The sequence below is a fragment of the Epinephelus fuscoguttatus genome, linkage group LG17 (assembly GCF_011397635.1).
Source record: "Epinephelus fuscoguttatus linkage group LG17, E.fuscoguttatus.final_Chr_v1".
NCBI lineage: Eukaryota > Metazoa > Chordata > Actinopteri > Perciformes > Serranidae > Epinephelus > Epinephelus fuscoguttatus.
Window position 1 is genome coordinate 36918323 of NC_064768.1, and position 25164 is coordinate 36943486.

Sequence of the window (25164 nt, forward strand, 5' to 3'; positions counted from 1 at the left end):
TAGGCTGGGGAAGTGTAAAAGTGACACAAGATCACAGACCTCAAAGAGCCCTGGCTCCAGCAGGTTCACTGTGTCCTTTGGTTTGAGGTAATATAATTCAGTGATAAAAGTAGGGGCACTCCACCAAGCCCAGTGTACTCATCATGAGGAGTAGGCTACTGTCTCTCAAGAGATGTCATCTCAACAAACTTACAAACTTTTGCATTACACACTATCGGCAACTTTTAGGACTGAAAAATGAAGCCAACATTGAAGTGCCAAAAACTGCAGTTCCTCAAATGGCCACTTGAGGCTGGCTCCAAAAGTTAGTCCATCTCCATAGATCCCCATGTTAAAATGCCCAACTTTACAGCAGAAATAAACACATTTTCAGCCTGGTACAAAAACGAATTTAGTCTCTACAGCTAATTTCCTCCTTCTTGACAACCGTACAGGGGTTGAATGTTAATTTAACTCACCTTATAGCATTTTATCAAAGCTGAAAGTTATGCATAGTTAATGGTGTGGCCACTTTGAGTGACAGGTGGGCACTGTCCGTTGAGAAGCCACTACCATCGGTACAGCGTTAAGTAACCATACTGTACCCCAGATTCGGAGAGTATAGGCAAAGCTATAGCCATCGCTATTACAGTGTGACTTTAGTTCAATAAAGTGAATTTTAACATTTGGTTGCTTAAAAAAGTCTGGTTTAACGTTTGGTTGTACTGAAAGACCCTCTAAGGAGTCAGATAATCAGCTTTTCTGGTAGGTACATTGTATTTTAATGGGATTAATCTTGTTTTTCGCTAGCAAAAATTAGCATTATCACAATTAATCATAGCTATGAATGCACCATGCTAACCAAACTAGTAGCTAGTGTTAAGGTTAGCTCCACCCTCCTGCCCAAATATGGTCTCTTCTGGCTCCAAAAATCTAAAGTGGCGACTGTCAAAATGCCGAACTTGAGGCTTCAGAACAGGAGTCCACAAACCAGTTGGTGATGTCACAATGTTGACGTCCATTATTTTATAGGGTCTATAGTTACACATCAGGGGAGTGTAATTTGAAAAGTGTGGGCATTTACTTGGCATTGAGGGTCTAATAAAGTATGTTTTTCAGCTGTATTATGGGAAATGTAGGGTCCAGTATTTTAAGACCTTGATTCTATGGATACTATGGACTTGAAGAGTTTTAACAGATTTTGTCTAAATTCCTTCCCTTCTTTAAGACCCCCACTTTGATGGGAGTGCAATACAAAACAGCTGGACTGTACCTTGAGGTCCTTCTTACTAAGGGGCCAAAATCTGATTATACACAATAAGAATGCAACATAAGACGCTTTAAAGATTAATTATCGCAATTACTGTTCATTTACTGTTTAGACTGGTGAATTATTTGATAAATTGACTTTTATTTCAAAGCAATATTCCTCTTTTTTAAAAGGAGTGGGACATTTCATGAGGGGCCCACAGATTATTTCTGCCCCAGGATCCCCAAGCAGGTTGATCCGGCCATGTTGCTACAACTAACCTTTAATTAAAAACTAGGGAGGATGTTAACAGGAAGTCAGGGCTGCCTTTGTTCAGTCCAAACCCTCAAAAGAGTGCGTACAAGAGAAGATAAATCACCAAAAAGGCAAAGTAAAATATGTCTTTGACTGAACATTTCCTGTAGATACGAAGGGCTTCAAGAAATATGCTTTTCCAATCCCCTCCTCACACACACAAAAATACCTCTCCTCTACCTTTGTATCTAAGAAACGTCAAATAGGCCCAGACATGTTTTTGTCTACCAATTACATGCTGCTCTCCATGCTGGAACATCTGCGGCGGACCTGTAATAATGCAACACCTGCAACAGGAGGACCACTGCTCCCTGCGTGTGTTTTATCTGTTTTCCTTTAAACCCTCTGTACTGTACTTACATGGTTGGAATTTGGAAGTTGGCCTCCCGGTCCAGGCGGTAGGCCACCTGGTGGGCAGTGGAGCCGTCCACCTTCCTCACGCCTTTCAGAGGGATCACGTCCAGCTGGAACTGGGTGATCAGATCAAAACCTACAGAGGATAACGTATTAATTCCTGTGATGTTTATTACAGAAGTTATGGCAGTAGCAGCAGAGGTTAAAACAACATTAACACTAGCCTACAAGGAAACACGGAAACAATAATGATTTAAATGTAAAATAAAAAACTTTTCTCTTTGACAATGCGTCACTCTTTCAAAGCAGAGAGCAGCATGAGTGCAGATGTGTTTAAAAACAGGGCAGTGGTGAGCAATTACAATCTTGCTGAGTTCAGATTGTTCCAACTCAGATTCCGTAAAGCTCAAGTGGAACATTTTATTTGCCTCATTTGAAATCCAGAGGTGTTTTGAGGCATTAGACAGCCCACCCTCATCAGCTAATTAAACTCACCACCTTCCTTTGGAAAGTTTATTCTCTCTTTTAGGGATTTCAAGGTTTAGACTTTTTTTCTTTTACAGCCTCTGCTTCACTTCTGTTTGAACACAAGCCGACTTTAGGTCAGTACCTGGAAGGTCATCTTGTCCGCTTCTCATCGGTGGGCAGACGGTATCACCATCCAGTCGGTTGAGGTCTAGTTCTGATGGAGCAAAACAAAAAGCAATAATGTTGTTATCCTTAAAATCCCGAGCTGGACTGAACAAATGCATATCACCGGTCAGTTTATTTCAGTGAGGGTATTCCAGGAGACAAATACAAGAGAGAAGCAAAGTCTTTAGTGTCAGAGTGGATTAACATCATAATGCACTGTGGTGCATTTTTAATGAGAGTTTCTTTTTACATTTTTTCACATATTCACACATTTAAAAGCACAAACATTAATCAACACATTGTTCGACTGCTCAGACACCTCTTTATGATCCAAATATGTCCTCAGAGATGGAAACATAACGTTGATTAATGCGGCACCCAGTGTTGCATGACTCTGGTCGCAGCCATATGTCATCGGAAACATTTTAGGAGGTCAATACGGCAGCTGAGACACTTTCCTTTTTATTTATGTGTATGATTTATCAAGATGCAAGCCTCCTTTGGCTGCAACTTGCAATTCATCACTGCGCTATTTGATTTCAGCTTTCATCAATACTGTTTCTCAGTTTGGAAAAAAAAATCTATACTTTCATGTTGGCCGAGATTTTGTTTCACTGATCTACAAAATAAAAGACTGGCCTAGTTTTTCACTTCTGTTAACAAGCTGATGTTAATGTTTGTATTCAGAAGAGTTTAGACTGAACAGAGTAAGGACTCGTGTAGTTTCAGTACAACAGTTGTTGTGCTTGGTATGCATTTCACAGGTCCTAAGATGTTTGAATTAATGTTTAAATTAGTGATTTACAGTTTCGGTTCCTTCGAGGTGATGTGTGTAAATGTATCAAACCTTCCAAGTTTTGATGCTTTTTCCAAAAACTGGTGTCAGAAATGTCATTATAGTACATATACGTTTAACAGCTAGTGCCGCTCGCCCCACAAAACTTCTCTTCAATGCAACAAGTTTCCATTAAAAAGACATGCGCTGATTCAGGGTTCCACCTCTATGTAGGTAGGCTACGTAAGCTTAATAGGATGTTACAGAGATGTTCCTGGCCAACAATCTGTCATTCTTTGAGAGGCGAGCAGCAGACGTCCCAGTTACCTCTGCAGCCTTCAACTTAAACTTCATTAGCACACAAAAGTCGGAAAAATTACCATCTGAGGAGCACCTGAATGCCCCCACCACCTTGGCTGGCAGGGGTCTCGTCTCGAGTCTGATTTAATCGGTCCTCACTTGTCTATTCAGTGCACTCAGACAATCAACAGGTTGACCAAGCCTGGTCTCACTCCAAAGTCGTCGTAATCTGGTGCTTGGGCAGTGACTTATGGTGTCAGAAACCAACGAAAAAAGGTGTCCTTTGAAGTCGGCATGATACGGGACCAGTTGCCAATATAGTTTAACGGCCCCCGGTGGTGTCAGGGGCAAGCACGGCAAGTCAAGGATGAAAGTTAAGGTGGCGAAGAGGGGTGGTAGCGGGAGCGTTGGTGGTTGGGTCCAACAATCCCAGACTTTCACCCAGAGGGAGTGGTGTTCACGTCCCGTAAGATTCTAAAGGCAATCCTGTTCTTTTTTCCGAAACCTAACCACTAACCTACTATTTTGAAAGAGACTGTATGTAAGCGTTAAATTTCCTGTGAAACAGAAGCGTGTTTTGAAAGAAGACAATGCATGTAACAGGCAGAACTTGACACGGAGTCCCAGAATGTCAACAACCAACACACCCAGGGTACCTCGCAGGTCGTATGTGGAAGTGGAAACCAGGTGTGTGAACGTCTACAACCAACACACCCAAGGTACTTTCTACGTCATATCTCAATGTGGAAAGTCCATGACCAAACATCGATATGTGACGAGGTCAGAGTGAGAATGTGTTGAATGAATTTGCATTTTCTAGAATAGTGAAGGCATGACCCACCCCACATTCCCTTTGATTGGGTGGTACTCTTTGCCGTTGTTGGTTGTTGTTGGTTAGGTTTAGGGTAAGCCAATCAGAGGCAGAGTGAGACAGAGTTTTGCGGGTCACACATTTGCTGTCCTAGAAGTGCAAATTTGCAGTACATACCGGACACAAAAAGAGTTATTCAAAAAGAATTGTTTGTTCGTTTTTGCCCATCACCTTTTTAAAACAAACACAAATTTGCAATAACTGCATTGGCATATTCACATAAATCCCCGTTTCCTCTTTTAGTCAATTGGCATGAACGCAAACACACACTTTGACACACACACACACTCGCACTTGACGTCCATGCCACATTTCAGCCTCCTAGGGTAAAACTGTGGCCACCAGAGGGAAATTACGTGGATCGACTGAGCAACCACCCAACAGAGCGAGCCACAGATCTGCTAGTCACACCTAAAAACTAAAAGAATTCACAGTGACGTGATTTCATACAGTATAAAATCAATTCCTGGGATGTGTCAGAAGAGGGGGCTATCCCTGAGTTGCTGCGCTGCTGTTCTGAAGGGGAAAAGCCTCTCCAAAAACTCCACGAAACAAGGATGTCAACAGCCAGAGGGCCTCCCCAGTCAATAACCTGAGTCAGCTCATTTACAGAGAGCCGCATGAACACAACACATCTGGAAGCCGTTCAGAGATCCCACATAACTGCTGAGAAATGAGATCAAGTGGTGAGACGGTATTTATAATGCCATATTTACTACCACTAAACACTTATCTGACTGTGCATGTGGGCCTCAAGTTGTTAAAGTTACTGCTTGCCGCGGCATTACGCTCAGAAAGCCAGTCATTAGTGCAATGAGCGGCAGATGAACCGCAATTAAGATGTCACGTGCAGTCGCATGTGTGCGCCCTGATAATGAGGCGAGTTTCAGAAAGCAGTACACCTACTGTATCTGGCACTCACTGTGCGTTCATGTTAGATTTACTGTGTCCCCAAACAACAGCAGAGAATGGGCTTGTTGTGATTATCAGAGGGGACATTTAATCTGATTTAATCCTACGACACAGACCAGCACAGTGTGCCTGCTATTTCTGGCCTTTGCTTTTGGAGTTCTGATAAAGAGAATGACCTAGCAACAGTCAACATGAACCTGAGTCCTCTGTGTCTGTGTTTACATGACAAACCATTTCACAGTAACAGTGGCATACAGACAACATACGGTACACTGACTTTGACATGCGTCAGTGACTGAGCTTTGCACTGCTGGTGACTTACGTCCAAGTGCTGGAGCGAGGAGCAGGGACAGTAGAGCCATACAGACAGGGGAGCACGCCGACATCGATGGATGCCACAGTTGTTTCCTGTTCAGGAATGATGGAGAAAATCAGTATTCAGCCATGCAGCTAATCCTTTTTGACAGTTTCTTTGTGTCGAAATCAATAAAACGCCTCAAGGATGACACAAAGCACTTTGCTGGCGTCCTCTGTGCTCTTCCTGTGCACATGAATACACAGAAAAAGTTTACACCAATTTGTGTCTGCTTTGCATTTCAGTGAAGATAAAACAGATTACTGTAAATGGTATATGACAGTAAATGTCGAGTGGAGGTGCAGCATTTTTCTTCTGAATTAAATAATAAAGATCACTTGTATTTGGAAGACACAACTCTTTCTACAATATTTCTGATGCATTCACGATAGACCCTTCATGGACTGATCAGTTAATTTGGGAGGATTTTTTTACCCTGGAATTAATGGCATGATTACATCATCTCAAATAGTTTACCATTAACTATGGCTAAATACGACGGAGTATTAGGGCCATATTGAAGAAAAAAAAATCTGAGATTTCGAGAATAAACTCATAATATTATGAGAATAAAGTCGTCCCGAGAAAAAGTCATGATATTACGAGAATAAAGTCGTAATATTACAAGAATAAAGTCATAATATTATGAGAATAAAGTCGTAATATTATGAGAATAAGTCGTCCCGATAAATAGTCATAATATTATGAGAATAAAGTTGTCCCGAGAAAAAGTCATGATATTACGAGAATAAAGTCATAATATTACAAGAATAAAGTCGTCCCGATAAAAAGTCATGATATTACGAGAATAAAGTCGTAATATTACAAGAATAAAGTTGTAATATTACGAGAATAAAGTTGTCCCGATAAAAAGTCATGATATTACGAGAATAAAGTTATAATATTACAAGAATAAAGTCGTAACATTATGAGAATAAAGTCGTAATATTACAAGAATAAAGTCGTAACATTACGAGAATAAAGTCGTCCCGATAAAAAGTCATAATATTACGAGAATAAAGTCGTAATATTACAAGAAAAGCTCCAAATGTGTTTGTCGAGGCAACACACCTGAGACAAAGAGCAGCTGCCACAAGCAGGTTCATCCTCTAACCCATTGTGTTTGTTGTTGGTTATTTCCTTAAAAACTACGACTTTATTCTCATAACATTATGACTTTTTCTCAGTTACGACTTTATTCTCATAACATTATGACTTTTTCTCAGTTACGACTTTATTCTCATAACATTATGACTTTTTCTCAGTTACGACTTTATTCTCTTTATTCTTTATTTATTTTATTTAAATTTAAATTAATTCTATTTTGAGAATAAAGTCGTTATATTACAACTTTATTCTCGAAATCTCCGAATTTTTTTTTCTTCAACATGGCCCTAATACTCCGTCGTAGCTAAAATATTCGAACTGCTATGATATATTTTGTAATAATAACAATGAATGAAATGACTGCTTATATGTAAAAGGTTAAGACAGTTACCACCCAATTTTATACCAGATGAGTTCGGATTGGTTTTTTAAAGATAAAAAAGACATAATAAATAATATTTTTATTATAGTTTTCATTATACAGAAAGATTAGCAGGCAAGAAATAAGACGGTTGGCTAGATCATCATCAATTGAAATCATCTTGACCTCTTGCCTTTCAATGGGTGACAACAATATTACTCAGCCAGATAGACTGTGGTCCATTGGCTCCGCCTATTCAGGTCTAACTTAACCAATCAGATCATTTCTGCCTTCAGAGCTGTCTTGACACCAAGTCAGACACAGACTGGTGTTTTCCCCATTTTTTACATGCTAAAAAAAGAGAAGAGAAAACAATAAAAGGACACCCAGCAGGGAGTTGGGGAAATAGTGATATGGGTAGTTAAAGAGAAACCTTCCAGATTTTTATCCAGCTCTGTTTCGTCACGTTACAGGGCACTCATCTATAAGAAGCCTCTTTGAGCTAGCACCTAACTTCGAGTGTGCCACAGTAGGCTGGCAGCCAATCATCACACCTTGTCGTCTGGCAGCCCGCTGTTAGCGCAGTTAGCTGCCAGCCACCAGCTCAGCCACCTCCATGTTGAGAGCCGTGTGCAGACAACATCCACTATACAAAGCGGATGATAAATGACAGCAACAGCCAGCAACTGCATCAGCAGTACATGTACCTAAGCAGTGGTACCATTTATCCACACTTTGAGTAGCATCTTTTGTGTCCTGAGTTGTGACAGCTCTCTGCAGCAACCCTAAACCCAACATCAACATGACTAATCACAGCAGTGCAGACTCAACGGGTGTTACTCATCAATCTGAGATATGAATGAGGTGGAGGTGGTGTTACTGAGGGCGTAACCCATCTCCAGCGTGTGAACTCTCTTGCAAATGTGTACGTTTGCCTGGCGAGTGTGTTCATGTGTTTGTGTGTGAGTGTGCTGTCAGAGAAATGACTAATGGCTAAGTCAGCAAGGTCTCTTTAGAGAAAGTGTTGGACTCTAACATTTTGCCCTTCACGTTAAAGGCGCATCTTCAGAGGACTGGGGGGATTGGTCTGCCTTTCATACCGATCCTCCTGCAGTCTAGACCGGTACAGCTGTACGTCACTGATGAGATGTGACAAGGAGGAAGTGTATGTTTAACCCTTAAGATATAACCTTACAGATTTTGAGTAATGGTTTCACAGTTTGGGAAATACTTTTGTTGACTTTGCTGACAAAATTTAGAAGAAAAGTTCTACCACTCTCATATGTGTCCAGTAAATATAAAATGACAGCCAAGAGACAGGTAGCTTAGCAGAGGTATAAAATATCCAATTGTGAAGGCACAAATTCTATTTTTTAACCCCTACAAAAACATTAGTCGCTGTAAAGTTTAGTTGATTCAAAACACACATTAAACACACATTAAACATGGCTTAATAGAGTTTCAAACACAAGTACACTAATCAGCTTCACTATAACTCGCTGCATTCACAGACAAACACTTGTCTTTATCTGGACACGTTTTCCCCACAAATACAACATGCTAACGTTATTAGCACAAGCCTATGGCATTTTACATTGTACAAATTAGCCTAGCGGCTAGCAAAATTTTCCTCTACTCATGTGAAACCAGGGACAACAGCAACATTTAACAAAGGTAACATCACAAAATTCGGCTCCATTACAACTCACAAGGTTCACTGACAAAACAACTGTCTGATACTAAACACGTTTTCCAAACAAATAAACATGCTAACGTTATTAGCACAAGTCTATGGTGTTTCACATTGTATAAATTAGCCTAGCAGCTAGCAGAGATTTCCTCTGCTCAAATGAAGCCAGGATAAATCACACACAAGACTTCAAATGCTATTTTTGTGGAGGCTTTATTGTCTTCACAACTTATTGTTTCTTATCTGTGAAATTAAAGTATAAAAGCTTTGTTTCCACTGAGGGAAATGGTTTCAGCTTACAAAAATAGACAGGAGGTCGCTGCGACATGTAGGTACATTTTTGGGGAGGTGCATGTCAGGCTACGGCGTACGCTGGAGGTACAGCGTTGATTCCATGCAGAGGTATAAATGCCGCATTAGCTTACCTCCATGTTGAAAACCATGTCCAGGCAGCTCATACACTTTGTTTGTACAGAGCCCTCAAATGCACATGCACATTTTTCTGGAGCCACAGAGCGCATAGAGCTGAGCTTAGCCTACATACCATTTATATGGTTTTGGATGATCAAGATGAAACAGTGTGTGAGGATTAATGAGCTGTAGAGGTGCTGGTGGGCATTTTTCTCCCCCAGCTAGCTGGAACTAGCTTCCTCCCTGCTCCCTCTCTACTAAGCTCAGTTAACCCAACTGTCTCCTGGGGCCGGTTTCAGATATTTTAGACTCGTCTGTAGTTTGAGGGCCAGTCTGAATTTTGCTCTTATAGTCTCAGGGAAGCCAGACAGTTTTGCACCAAAGCAGACTGACTTATTTTAAGCCTAACTGTGAATATTACAACCAGTAACACCTGCTGACCAGTGGAAGAAAACATGGCTCAGGCACTGTGGTTTTCTTACAGTGTTGTGCAGAATGAGAAAGAGAGAGAGCTTTAGAGAGCGCAGACACCTTTAGGAGCTACACAGACGCGAGGACATCGTCAGTAGTTTTTCTTTGAACTCCTGAGCCTGACAGAAGAGCGCAGTGAGCCCTGCCACATTAAGAAGCCACAGCCTCTCAGCTCTGCCACAGGGCTGCACTGCATTGAGATTTTATGCTAATGCAGGTTTCTTTCTGTATTGTTATACTCTGCAGTGAATTTTAAAATGACCTTGTAACTGCTGGATTCTTCCAGAAGGTAAAACATTTTCTGCTGGATTTTTTCCACACAGTTTCAGCTATGTTTGTAGTTTGAAAACATCTTGGTAAATTAGTCCTAAGTTAGTCAAAAGACTGTATGACTGTGTTTGATCCAAGTGATAGTCAAAGTCTGTCTTTGTGAAAGCAGCAGCTGGCCGTTACTTCACATTTAACAGACCGACTTAAAGTACTATCAGTCTTCTCTATCTTTAAAGACATTTTTGTCAAGTTATTTCTTTTAACACACCTAAACAAGTCCGTTTTCTGTGTCACTTTTCTTCATAGATCTCTAATTGTACAATAAACTTCTCTTTTCTCACAATATTCAGTCGCACACTTGTTGCTCTGTATATAACATCTGCAAATGAAAGAGTGGAAAGACAATCAACAAAGGCCTTGCTTGCTCCTTTGGTGCAAAATGAATTCTTTCAGGTGGCATCTGTCTGCACATTTAGGTTAATAAAACAACAACCTTGCAAAAACAATTGCAGCTTGAAGGTTTTTTCGCTTAAATAGATCCTCAGGGGTAAGTTTTTACTGGAGGTAATGACATGAAAGCCATTTAAAGATTGAAGGATTAAGAGAGTTGGCAGCTGTCTTAATGCAGGCTTTAAGCTGCACGCTTACATATTTCCTTGCCTCCATAGTGACATGAAATGCTGTCAAACATGCGCCCACATCAAATTTGCTGTAATTATAAATGTGTGCGTTCTGCATCCTGCAGGATTAAAGGCCCTGTTTTAAAGTTAGAGACATTTGATGCTGCCACAGTTCAAAAGTGAAGAAGATACTCCCTAAGACACAAAAATTCCCCAGATATATTCCAGTAAATATCCTGTCACAAAATCAATCAGTCAAGTCAATTAGGTAATGACATGTCATCTACTTTAATTCCTGACATTCATCAACATTTGATGGGACTTTCCCTTCTCTGCCACCCATGCTGTGATGTCCCTTAGGTGCTCGGGGAGTGCTGAGAGTGAGCCAACACTCCTGGCACGATTTCTCCTCTCTCATTTGTCTTAATTACCCCAAAATGGATCGCTGTTGAGCATGAAGCGATCAGCTGTACAATTCGGTCATATTAAAGGTGACTGTTGCAGAAAATGTGCAAACAAAGACTTTGAGCGATAGATGTGTGAGAATGTTCTTACACATGACGATGCTGTAGGCGGTAATGAAATGTAAATTCATTCAGGCTGTTTCCCAACAGAGTGAATGGAAACACTGGCAGGCTAAAGACCCTTTTACTTCAAGTGTCCTGCAGTGGAGCTTTACAGGCTGCATGTGTGAGTGTGCGGGCCAGATTAAAAGGCAAAAGGCCATCTTCTCTAATCTACGCTAAGCTACAGATCTTATTGCACCCGGGCTGCACAGACGAAAATGTAGATGTTTCCTGTCTCTAAATGAAGATTAAAGATTATCAGTGAACGCCCAGTCTGAGATGGGCCGACATTATTATGGAAATGATATGAAAAGCTGAAAGACAAAAGGCTGCTGATGAAGAGCTCTGACAGAAATCCTACATGAGATATTTTACCTCTTCAAACCAGAGCTGTGGAAGGCCATGGTTTCACTCCACTCCTTGACGGGAGACAGTCAGGCTCAGCAACGAGGAGCAGTGGTGAGATGCAGGAGCAGAAGGAACCACGGACACGAAATTCCCCCCTGAAGTCAGTCCTACCTGCACATGTTGAGGACTGACAGAGAGAAGTAGCGCAGGGGATGCTCAAGCATTTTCTGAGGACACATAAAAATTTGTTCAATGTGTTCCTATTGGCCAGGAGTTCCTCAGGAGGTGGTGGCTACATTTTATTACCAACACTTAAAAAGATGCAGAAGCCCACGGGCCTCCATGTGTAACCCCCCCTCTGCCTCTTCTCTTTATGGTGCCTCCTAATGACACGTATGCCTGTATGTAATTCTCTTAATAATTATCGTCAGGATAGGGAAGAAGCAGCCAGAGAGTGATGAAATGTGGATTTTAGAATCACGTGTACTCATCAGTGTGAGTGAAGAATGCCTGTTAGCTCGGAGTGTTGACATGATGAAAGCCTTGTTATTACCAGAGGGGCCTCAGGCAGACACGCTGTTTGTATCCTGTGTGTTATGTAATTGATTCTATGATGTTTGATCTAGTGGTGCTCCCAAGGGGGGCCGTGGGGGACCACGGCCACCCTGATACAATTACTGCCACAACCCGGTGGAAATTATTTGGCCAACATTACGATTTTTAAGAGACGGTGGCACGCTCACTGTTTAAGCTAGGAAGTATTATCACTACATGTTCTCATGCCAACTCGTCAAACACAGTCACTTTGTCAGTGGACCTACACGTCAAAATATTTAGTCTCTAGGTATCCTCCTGCATCAGGTTTAGAAGTTCAGGGAGGGCGTGTCAATTGACACTTGTTACATGCATTGTGTCTTTTCAAAATAAAGGAAATGTACAGTTACTACTCATTTAGTCTCTATATACAGACTCTACATTCAGTGAATGTAGAGTCTGTAGGCAAACCCCGGAGATCTCGCCTCCGGAAGAAGAGCGGAAGAGCCCTGGTTTTCAGTTGTAGGCTGTTTGTAGTCTGCGTGATATTGACCAATCACGTTTGAGCTGGCTGCCAGGTTAAATGATCCGTGCGGTGAACTAACGAGAATTGGCGTCACTGCAAACTCTGAATCCATCGCAATGGTTCAGTATATTTACTTATATATAAACCGATGTCGGAAACGGAAATTCGCCTCCGACCGATGGGTTCCGAGAATGCTACTCATTACATGCACACGTCTTTTTTTAAAACTAACTTGCTTGCTTGTTGTTGTCCATTGAGGCCGATGATGGCGTCCACTTCTGTATTAACGGTGGGTTTTTTGGTGGCTGTATAGTCCTTCTTTGCCGCCTCCTGGCTGTCCTCTCCTCCTCAAGTACTTGGGTCCGGTCTAGGCACAGCTGTCGCCAGGTGTTCCGGTCAGAAACCATGCTCTCCAAAACCCCAGGCTTGATGTTGCACTTCTTAAGTGCTGTTTTCAGCTGGTCTTTATCCTGCTTCTTCTGCCCTCCCGCAGAGCGTTGGCTTTGGTGTAGCTGGCCATATAGCACTCTGTGTGGCAGCCGGTTGTGGGGCATCCTTAGAACATGCCCCAGCCACTGTAGCTGGTGATGGGTGATGGTGGCCTCAATGCTTTTGCAGCCCGTTCCCCTGAGGATGTCAGTGTGAGGCACTCTGTCACACCAGGTGACCCCCAAGATGTGCAGACGGCAGCGGATGTGAAACTGTTCCAGGGACTTCACATGGCGACTGTAGGTGACCCAGTCTTCACAGCTGTAGGGAAGGGTAGTGATACAAACAGCTAGTTTGTTATTAATATAACTCCACTGACTTATGGTTTCACACAGGAAATGAACAGCTGGCTTTCGAGTGAGTTTGGAGTGTTTTTTGATCCATCCACTTCTTCACCCTAAATGGACTTTCTCACACTTCATACTATGGTAGATGCTGGCGGCGCCACAAACTGCTGCCACCTGGTGTGTGTCATACTGGTGCAAACACTGCCTCTGTGCTGGTGTCTGATGCTGAGGTCCACTGACAAAGCAAAGATATTTGATGAGTTGGGTTGTTGCCCGCTGCGTCAGAAAGAGCAGCCGAGTGGTGCGTATCATAACGCCGTGTTGGATGCGTCTGTGCGCAGGTGTCTGACGCCAAGATCAACTGATATAGCAATGGTATTTGACACGTTGGGAGTGAAAACAGGCTGGGTATCTCTGAAACTACGCGACCTAAAGCATTTATTGGTGCCAACCATATTGGGAAGTAGCTTGTCAGGAAGGGGCTAAATTACAATCCAAAGTTAGGCTAAATTTTGGTGAGAACAACTGGCATGGTCATGACTGTTGTGCCAAATAAACTGTCCACAACAGTGGGAGCAGCAGCCAGCCAGAATAATATCAGTGACATGGCACAGCTGATGCTTTTAGATTTTATAAATGTACACTCTGATGTTTGAAAGGTAAAACTTAAAATATGAAAAATCCTAGAGTTGAGTAAAGCCTTGGTTTTCCACTATTGCCATGCATTTTTATTTTATTTTTTCACAGGATCTGGTTAGTGCAAAGAGGATTCTTTGGCCAAATTTTAAATGTGACATGTAGAACAAAGTGATTTTGATGAAAATTGGTCAGAAAATTGAAAATTCAACAATAATTTCTGTTTTTTTTCTGGCTGTGATAAATGATGTGATTTTGCAATTTAGAAAGAAAAAATGCCTTTAAATCCTGCAGGTTTTGGGGCTTAGAGGGTATTTAGAATAAATACAAAATATTTTATTTATTTATTTATTCAACCTTTATTTAACCAGCGAAACCTCTTGGGATTAAAAAACTCCTTTTCAAGAGTGTCCTGGCCGGAGACAGACAACAAAGAACAAAAATACAACCATTTAAAGTTGCGTGTCTAACCCCCGAAGCCAAAATGATAAAAAACACAAGTCCCTCCCCAGTGCTTAAAAAACTATTTGACATGCCTCCCCTGTTTTGCACCACCCCTCCCCCCTCATAAATAACAAACATTCCTTTATGGCTTATGGTTTTGGTTTTGTGCCACCCCAGGTTTTCAGTGGCCCCATTTGGCCACCCCTATGAAAGCAGCGCCACTGGTTTAATCTGTGACTCTAGCTGCACCTTTGGAAGATCTGAGAGCCTAAAACAAGCTGCGACAGCCTGGTATCTTGCAGCTATATCACATTAAACCAAATCAGAAAACACACAGTGACATTCTTCACCGTTACGACTTTGTACAGACAATGTGACATTTCATACAGGTACGATTGTCTCATCCCAAAAAGATTTGTCAGCTCCTGTGGTACACAGCTATATCAGTGCGACAGGAAGCACTTTGCCTGTGGGTGCAGAGCTCTCTGAAGAAAATGTCGTTTGTGTTTTAAAAGCATGAGTGTGCTATGAATTTTGGCAACACCTGTTTTAAAGGAAAGGCAATTGTGATGTGAAACATGATAACCACTGCTGTCCAGGAGCATAATGACCGCTTTAACTTGGACATATTTTTATGAGGGTGCATGCCACAGAGTAAGACTCGAGTACTTCTCCAATATTATTCCTAAAACCATTTAGCTGTGTGTGTGTATATCTTGGATTATTGGTTTATTGATCCTGGCAGGTGCTCTCCCTGCTATGTGATATAATATTAGGGATCAACAATCTCACATTCATCTGATACTCTGCAATTTACTCCAAGCAGTAATACAAAGGTCAAGGATAAAATGTTTGTTACTGTATCATGTTGCATGAATTGATTGTTTCTGTAGCTACACCACAATGGTTGTGTGAGGAAGCTGTAGGGGAAACATGATACAGTGACTGGGCCTCCTCAGAGATCTGGCAGAGAGATCATGTGTCCAGCCTGGATAATTGAGAGCTCATGCTCTCAACAAGAGAGCAGGCACAGACGGTGCGGACAGAGGGAAAGAGAAAACAGTTAGTGATTATTCATCCACGCGGCAGGCCCCATGACTAGTGCTCTTGTGACCTGCAGTCACATACGCCAAGGTCCTCCACTCAGTGCAGCGTGATGCTGCTGTGGAAATGTTAAAAAAGGAGTGTTGTGGTCTCACAGCTACAGTATCAAACTGTAGGCCACGTGGAGGTGACACCTCTGCATCCTGGGTTTGGGATGCAGTAAAAGCTCTGCTGTGTCCAGTGTGGTGGCTGAAGATTTATTTAAGGAGAGGTTGTAACTTAAAGTTTGCCTCTAAAATGATCCATTAATCTCATGTAACAAACAAAATGCAGTGTCTTTAGCTTCTTTCTGCTACAGCTGTGTGCTCTAGCTTTCACAGATTTGCTCCAGTCAGTCTCATCAGGCAGCTGGCTGACATGGGAGGGTCGCTGCCTTGATGGAGCTCACCTGGGCCTCCCAGGCTACGTATATAATAGTGCGTTCCAGGCAACCCGTAACTCGTTTTCACAACCTGTAACCCGTGAAAGTGCACTGGAACGGCAGCCAAACCCGTAACTTCCCACCCGTGAACTCGTACCAGATCGATGTACTCCCAGTTACGCTTTGTGACGTCACACAGCCCTCTAAACCAATTACCTTATTCCTCTAAACAACAATGGCAGCGCTATGGATGCGGTGTTGATGCAGGTGATACACGGTGAGAAATAGACATAAAATAACCCTAATGTTAACGCATTATTGGCAGCCGCTCTAACAGCTGGTTTCCAGTGCAAGAATAAATCAATACAAAATACGTTTCCAAACACACGGATAAGGTAAAATAAAAAGTATAATAGCATCTGTGACCTTATGCGCCGTTTCTCCTCCTCCGTTTCACTCAAATGAGCAAGGAGCAGGCACCTTTGGCGATAGCAGTAATGGGGAAGCACAAACAAACGGTTCGCCATGTTCAACGTTAAACAGGAAGTAACTGGCAGTTTGCCGTAACTTTCCTGGAACGCTACAAAGTCGTAACTCATGACTTGAAGTCGTGACTTACGAGTTCAAAAGCCTGCCTGGAACGCACCATTAGCTGCCTCATGTGCTCACTTGCTCTCTCCCTTCCTACAGCAACCAAACAGAGAAAGTATATTCATGACGTCCTCCACTCTTTACTAATAAGAGCCAGTGATGCAGCACCGAGGGTTTGTTGCTTCTTCAGTCCATTGCCAGATCAACACACTTGGTACATTCCTTTTTGAGCCACGCCACGAACAAGGCTGGTAACACTTCAGCCTCCAGGAAGCCAGCTCTGCCTTTTGTCAGTGGCGCCACACATGGACCCTTACCTGCACAGACAGCACACGACCAGAATGATGGTTTCACTAATTAAACAATATTCACACAGACCTCACATTCACACCATATCTGCAGAGCGATCGCAACCACAATGAGAGACAGCAGCGTTTGCAGCACATGCTTCAATAACCTCAGTGTGAGGAGGCACACTCACACACACCTGCCTTCAATCACACCCAAACTCACAGCCACTGGCAAGTCAGTCTTGCACTAAATGATACCGGTCTACCTGTTGCACTTGTTGAACATGGTGAGTTTAGGTATTATAAATAGCTAAATCCCTGCAAAAGATAAGCTTGATCATTGTTGTTGTTCTTTCACGCACAGCACTTAAACAAAGTGTGGAGATGGATCCGTCTAGATTCATGTGGTGACAGGAGTTTTTTAATTAGTAACACAGGAAATGTGTTACCGTCTGAAATTCCTGGCCAGTAACAGCTTTATACCTACAGTCTACATCCTGTGAGACGGACTATTAAAGGATAACTTTGGTATTTTTCAACCTGGGCCCTATTTCCCCATGTGTATGTGTGCGTATGATTCATAGGTACAACTCGTTCTAAAATTGGTTCAGTATTGAGGGAGGCGGATGCAGCCGGCAGCCACGAGGTAGATATGGGGGCAAATGTGTCCTGTATAAGTTTGCTCATTAAAAGTGCTTTTTTTCGCCACTGACCGGTTCAGATCGCCAGTGCTATCTCTGTAAATAGCATACTAAGTGTTTTGAACATTGTTTATATAACATTACCTCCACTGTGTCTGTAGCTCTCTGTAGTCGTGGGACAGCCGTTGTCTTGAGGAAGAGGTGTTTCGGGATTGGATGTCTTCTCTTCTTCGGCTGGCAGTAGTCATCTTGGGAGAAGTGAGCACTGCATCCATTTGTAGCACAACTAGCCACAACTTCAGCATCTCGCCGTCCAACAAAGGCAGCCTATGAAAGCTGTACTGGGTGATGCGCGACATCCTGTTCTTGCAATTCGGATAAGCACAAACACGAACCATTGTTTTCAATCGATGCAGTAAAACTCTCAACTGTACTCTGGGACAACCAGTGACACTCTGAGTGACGCTCAGCATGCCTCCTCTGTTTTCTTCCGGCAACAAGCAAAGCTCTCGCGAGATGACGTCACAGCCGGGAGGAGGTGAAAGGTCAGGGAAACGCTTATTTGCACAACATTTGCACATGAAAATGCTAATTAAACCACATTTCAGTTTGCTTCAAACCAAAAAACAGCGTGTCCTCCTCGGTGAAATGTGAAAATAATTTTGCTATATTTCAACTTTTCTAACGTCCAAGTATTTCACTCAGGTTTTGTACGCACAAATTAAAAAATGCACACAAAGACAGGTGGATGCAAACACACACATAAACTGGAGGAATGAACAACTTTCCTCCAAAAGATATTACCACATCCAGATGGTGGTGGAGAACGCTCTCTAACATCTTTCCCCAAAACCTCTCATAGGTGTGAACTGAGCTGATGGGTTTAAGCAACAAAAGCACCTGTTTGGGTTAGGCAAAAAAAACAGGATTTGGCTTTCCGATCTTAGGGGAAACAAACAAATGTTACAATTATCTTTCACTGAAATAACGTCAGCAATATCGGTCTCACTCTGAAGTCGTTGAAATCCAGTGCTTGGGCAGTGACTTGCGGTGTCGGGGGTAAAGGCGGCAGGACAAGGATGAAAGTTAAGGTGGCAAAAGTTTGGGGTGTGGGGTGGGCAGGAGGGGTGGTGAATGGGTCCAACACCGACTTTCACCCAAGAGAGCGGTGTTTGCGTCCCGTAAGATTAGAAAGCCAAACCCTGTTCTTTTTTCCTAAATCCAACCTGTTGTTTGCAGTGTCGTACCCACGTAGTGCGTTAATTTTGAAAGAGACAGTATGTAAACGTTAAATTTCCTGTGAAAACGCAAGTGTATCTTGAACGAAGACAATGCACATAACAGGAAGAACTTGACACAGCATCCCAGAACATCAACAACCAACGATCCAGGGTACCTTGCACGTCGTATGTGGACGTGGAAAGTCCATGAGCAAAAGTCGATATGTGACGAGGTCGGCGTGAGAATGTGTTGCATCAGCCACACCTACACCTGCACTCTGTGACTCTGGAGTTACGCCATGGTTACCTAATCAGTGTTGTTCCCATGGTAGTGTCTTGATTGATTCACTTTTGGAGCCAGCCTCAAGTGGCCATTCAGAGAACTGCAGTTTTTGGCACTTTGCATTGGCTTCATTTTTCAGCCCCAGAGTATGCCACTCTGTTTATCTCTGGTGACTGAGAGGACTGTAGTGCATGACTCACATCATTTTCATACTCAGTAAAACCATTCAGGGGCCTGTTGTGCACTGTACGAAAGCATCTGTGTTTCATCACATTTCTTCAGGCGTTTCTGTCTGTGATCACCCCCTCTCTGCATTACATCACCAGCGATCACGTCGCTGCCAAATGAAATTAAAAGCAAAGTGCAGCTAATAGGTTACAACCACATCAATCACTGTTATCATCTGTGGCCTTACTTTTATAGACCAGGAATAATCATCTGAGATTGATATAAGACTGTGTTAAAATTAGTGTCCTTGCTGTGTAACCTCTCTGAAATTTCTGCCAGTTTCCCCCCACTCATCCACCCATCCTCCACCCCCCCTCAGACTGTATGGTCATCTGGGCTCCGGCAACCATCAGAGAAAAAAGAAAAAAAAAAATCGATAGCGCTTCTCTCTTAATCAAGAGTGCTTGGAGCTTATGGCAGAACGCCACGAGAGAAAAGCAGCAATTGACTTTGGGTTTTTAAGGAGGAAGGTGAAGCTGGGAACAGAGGAGGGAAACAGTCATCGTGCATGGTTTCACTCGGTGCATCAGAGGCACAGAACACCCAAAGAGACCAATAGAGAAAACTCATTTCCTACTGGTAACTGTTAAATACACAGTTACCAACGCCAACAGCTTATGGGCCATGGACATTTTTATTCACTTGTAGTTACATAATCCTCCCCTCCCCCTTATCTGACAAGTGATTAGTCTGTGAGGAGTTGTTTAACCAGGACAGATGGCATTTTAATTGCAGTACCTGACTGCCAGGAACAAACAACACAGTGCTGGTTAGTGGTTGTCTCGCCATTGTTCCTTTGCTCATATGCTGATTCGCCAAGAACAGAATCTACATGAGCTGTGTTTCACTCCCTGAGAACTTTAATAGGGTGAAGCAAAAATAAAATGTTGTTTTATTAAGTACAGTTTGCTTCAAGCTCCTGACTTAATGCTGTGTTTGTGTACATGCATGTTTCATCAGTGTTCAGTTCTCACAGCCATGCTCTCTTGCCCTGTTATTCACTTATTTCAGAGCTCTTTGTTTCGTATTTACCTGACATATTGGTGAAAAAATGCATGTTTGACTTGATCCTTGATGACCAAAAATCAATATTTACCATAGGAAATATTACCACAGAGTTTACTGCACTTTGAACACAGCCTCATTAACCTGCCAGTGGGCCCTTGGGCAAAAAGGAGTTGTTGCCAGGCACCAGATTTGCAGCGTGGTAATTTGTTTAAACACATTAATTTATGAATATCCAACAAACAAAAACAGAACTGGGATTGGGAGCTGTCTTAAAACAAGACAGAGAATAAAGATCAAGCAGGCACTACATTAAAGAAAGTTGTATTACTTCATATTTTTACATTTATAATGTCTGACTTTGCAGTTCCCCTCAGCTTAACAGTGTCTAAGCGTCTTTCAGCTGCTTGTATTGTCTTTACGTCCCACAGCTTTACCGTTTTGTTTCAGTCTCACTGCTCTCATTAACCTTGTTTCTAGCAGCAACTTTTTTTTTAGCAAAAACACTCAGCTGAACCCACTGTGCATCTGCCCCGCACCAAAATACAAACTTAGGGGGCGATCACCAGACATGGGGACTCGAGTTTTTGTGACTTGGACTCAAGTCGACTCGAGTCGCTGTTTTGATGACTTGTGACTTGACTTGACAAAAAATAAAAGACTTGAGACTTGACTCGGACTTGGACGTTAAAGACTCGGGACTTGACTTGAGACACGATGACTTGAATGACTTGAGTGTTATTCACATCATGTTTTCGGTTGGAATATAAAATTAATAAATTAATTTAAACAATAATGTCGATTACCCGGTAGGAGCGCAGGCTGAGAATGGCGTTGTCATGATTGGATCACTACCCTGTCAATCAGTCATGCCCTCTCTACGTACCTTACGTGTTTATTGGAGAAACAGGCCCTCTTATATCAGATAGGCATCAACATGTCAGCGGGAGGGGTACCGAGAGTCATCGTCTTTGGCTTTCGGAATTAACATTATTACGGCAAAAGACGAACAGCACAGTGCAAGACATGCGGCATAAACATCTCGGACAGCCAGGCGACAACTTCAAACTTTGTTTGTCATTTGAAGAGCCATTCTGCCCAGTAAGTGCTTGTCAATTAGCTAATATTATCTGGTTAGTCGGTAGTTAGCTAACGTTAGCTTGATACGATACGGGGGTGGGGTGGGGGGGTCGGTTTGGTGGAACTTGTTTTTTAATTTTTTTGCTAACATTAACCCCAGAAAACATGAGCGAACATTCCGACTGGTTCATCACAAGACCGGCTGTACGTTTTATGGACGAGCAACACAGAGTTAAATGAGCTAAATGGGTGATTTTGGCCGCTGCCTTGGTTAGTGTGTGTGTGTGTGTGTGTGTGTGTGTGTGTGTGTGTGTGTGTGCACGTGCATGGGGGTCGTCCCTGCAAAGTAAACATTGCAGCGATGAAGTCAATGTTTACTGACAGTTACTTATATCTTGTCTTTTCACTTTATTAAGATCAGATTCTGCAGGTAAAATTACAATAATAAGGTGACTTGACTTGGACTTGGCTTGACCTATTACAGGACTTGACTTGACTTGACTTGACTTGACTTGAAATAACCTGTGACTTAACTTGACTTGCCCAAGAAAAAATGACTTGGGACTTACTTGAGACTTGAAGGTTAAGACTTGAGACTTACTTGAGACTTGCACATGTGTGACTTGGTCCCATCTCTGGCGATCACACTACAAGGAGCGCTAGAAACGATACGCCAGTAAAACAATTGATTCCCTATGATACGGAGCGTCTGACTGGTTTTCAAGCATTTTTTATGACAAGCACCTTTCTGGCGTCTTTTTAGACGCCGTTTGTAGATGCTGAAAGTTGAAATAATCTCAACTTTTGGGCGTCAGGCGCCAGTAGCACCAAAATTCCATCTTGTGTCCATTTTTAATGTTCTGATCGGCCGGTTGTGCACGCACCCCCACTCATTGAAAGGGCATTTCAGGCATTTCAAGCGTCTTTGAAGCATCCGCGTTTCTAGCGCCACCTGTAGGTGTGATCGGCCCCTTAGCCACTAGCTGATGAACATCCAGATATTTCCCATACTAGTTGGTAGAGACCAAAGTAAAACTAAAAGAAGACTGAATATTGACCTTACATTTGAGAAGTGTCTATTGGACGCGTAAATACAAAAGGTTTGCTACTTGTGCTAAAATAAATGTTACAAGGTGATAACATGTCTGCTGTGTTCACAGATGGCCCCAAATTGCCCAAAAAATCAGTAACTGTGGATTTAAGGTCCTGAAGGGTCACTTTGTTGGTATCGGGCTTGGGTGGTGCATATTACCCCCCAAACCAGCAGCATAGGCTTCCTTGTGGGGGGTCTGGGGTCCTCCCTCTGGGAATTTTGAGCATCAAACACTTAATTTTCTGCATCCTGGTGAGTTTCTTATCATCACTTGTTTTCATCACTACATTGATTGATGTGTTGGGGGGACAAATTAACATGTTATAAATACTGAAGGGCCAGTGTCCCCTGCATCCCCCTAAAATCTATGTCTATGTGTCAGACAGAACTCTGGAGCTTTTGGGGTTCCTGGAACTCTCAGGCACCATTGCAGTCTCTCGCTTTAAGGCCATCTTAGTTTTAAAGTGTACTGGCATTGATTGGAGCCACTCTGGGATTATATTTGGAATTTTGTAGATAATGACATTTATTGTATGTTACGGCTGTTTGTGTGTTCTCTACTGCTGTCCTGTTTCCCTCCACTGTAGATCTGCCCAGGTGTGCTGCATTAGCTAGCGAGGTGCAGTGCACCTGGCATGGAGGAGGTGGTTAAGAGCTCCTGTGCCAGCAGCAGAGGAGGGAGGTCTCTGGTGTGGGGACTGCTGGTCCTGCTGCCTCTCAGTGTGGGATTTGTGTTGTCTTGTTTGCTTAGCTTTCGGTGATTCATCGTGGGAACATATTGTTTGATATTCATCTTTTCACTGAATTTGCTGAAGGCGAACTCTGCTGTCTTGGTTGATTATTTTTCTTGTTGTGCATAATTGTATCCACTGTAAAGCCCTTTGGTCAACGGTTGTTGTTTTTAAATGTGCTCTATAAATAAAGTTGACTTGACAAAAAGTGTTTTTTTTTTTTTTTTATTGAGACATTGCCTGTTTTTTTTGTTTGTTTGTTTGTTTGTTTTTTACAAGATTTTGCTGCATTTCCAGCCAGGCCAATGCCATGAAAGGCTGCTGCAGACATAGCTGCCTTTCCAGCTGGGAAGTTGCATAAAAAATGGTTGTTTTCTTCCGAGGCACTGCAACGTTTCTAGCCTAGAAAGTGCCACAAAAAGTGGTTGATTTTTACCAAGACATCGTTATGTTTCCAGCCAGGACATTGCAATGAAAATGTGGTTATTGCTGCATTTCTAGCAGAGAGGGTACCACAAAACGCAGCTGTATTTGACCAAAACATCTCTGTGTTTGCAGCAGAGATAGTCCCATGATTGAGCAATTCTTTTTTACCAAAACACAGCTGCATTTCCAGCCTGGATAGTGCCACAAAAAGCGGCTGATTTTTACCAAGACAACACTGTGTTTCCAGCTGGGATAGTATTAAGAAAAGCGCTTGGTTTTCCACAAGACTTCGACGGCTTCTCCAGCTGCGATTGTGCCACAAAAAGAGGGTTGTTTTTGAAAAACAAAATATGTTTTTTTCCACTATAACCAAGCGGTTGTCAAAACTTAACACAGTAACTTGAGTGTTGTTGAAACGTAAATTAACATAAAGTATTGATGTATCAGCGACATAATAATGTACAAATGCAACATATGTTTTGCAGAAGTGTTCAAAGTCAGTGTTTTTTAATATAGACTTCTGCTATTGATTTATTTGATTCATTGATTTCTTTTCTGATCAGTGTTTTTGGTAACTGTCAGATTGCATGGTCAGAAAAGTTTATTTTTCCGTCTCCAAATCTACCATGGCGTCCAAGTCACGTGACACGCGCATTAATTGCATTAATGTTTTGCCAGTAACACTCATCCTCTCAGCATGGTCATTTCTGACTGCACGTTTTAGTTGGCTTTTAAGGGGCAGGCTGTGACGTCAGCTCGCGCACTGGACGCAGACACACTGTAGTGCAGCAGCAGGACGCACATACACACACACACACACACACACACCACACACACACTGCCCGGGTGCTGACTATTAATATTCCCCTTATGAAACTACCCACAGTCTGTTTGTATTGTGTGCAGAACGCGGGGCGGCTCCGGAGGATAAACACAAAGCCAGATTCCGCGACAGACGCTGCTGCACTTTCCCAAATTGCAATCCCCGTCAGGAGAGAGAGACGGAGGGAGGGAGGGAATAGAGAGGGATACAGAGAGAGAGAGAGGAGGGGGGGACTGCAGAACATACAGGCTCTGGATGAATAACCATGGCAACAGCAGCAGCAGCAGGAGAAGCGGTGATATAAACATTGCAAACCGCGCATCCCTCCGCAAACAGCGGCTCACTCACTGAAGGCTGGACCCGAGCCCTCTGCGGATATTACGCTTCATCACTGCTAAGGTGAGCCTGTGTTATTCTTCATGTGACACCCTGCTCCTGCTTTAGTGCGGTGCTTATTGTCTGTGTGTGTGTGGAACATCGGAGGAGCTCGTTGTTGTAGGTGACAGCAGAGGAAGCTGCCACAGTGGGCTGCTGATGCTGTCAGTGAGGATGGATTTAATAAGAAACACACAGTCTAATGAGGGATTTTTATTAATATATATATCATGCTTCTATATGGCAGCTGAGGCTCTTTGTCTGACTGTTGTATGTGTGGTCACTGGGCATGTGTCCTTGTGTATAGCCCTAACAACACTCCACACTGAAGTTAACACAGCAAAAAGGACAATTTAAATTAAATTGGCCTTTCAAAATAAAAGCATTCCTGAAAAAATACCATGCCTAAA

The 25164-nt window shown here is 42.6% G+C and overlaps 2 protein-coding genes across 2 annotated transcripts in view; one reads left to right on the top strand and one right to left on the bottom strand.

Moving 5' to 3' along the window:
• The window catches only part of LOC125904390 (collagen alpha-1(IX) chain-like), a 47364-nt gene extending 30229 nt beyond the window's left edge, over positions 1-17135 (bottom strand). Inside the window, exons 1-6 of the mRNA XM_049601743.1 lie at positions 17116-17135; positions 13004-13397; positions 11759-11814; positions 5711-5796; positions 2508-2579; positions 1904-2033 (exon numbers count right to left, since the gene is read on the bottom strand). Coding sequence (XP_049457700.1) covers positions 1904-2033; positions 2508-2579; positions 5711-5796; positions 11759-11814; positions 13004-13397; positions 17116-17135 — 758 coding nt within the window. The remainder of the gene's footprint in view (positions 1-1903; positions 2034-2507; positions 2580-5710; positions 5797-11758; positions 11815-13003; positions 13398-17115) is intronic.
• Positions 17136-24470: 7335 nt separating this feature from the next.
• Positions 24471-25164, top strand: part of fam135b (family with sequence similarity 135 member B) — a 675785-nt gene continuing 675091 nt past the window's right edge. Inside the window, exon 1 of the mRNA XM_049602004.1 lies at positions 24471-24778. The gene's annotated coding sequence lies outside the window, so the exon portion shown is untranslated. The remainder of the gene's footprint in view (positions 24779-25164) is intronic.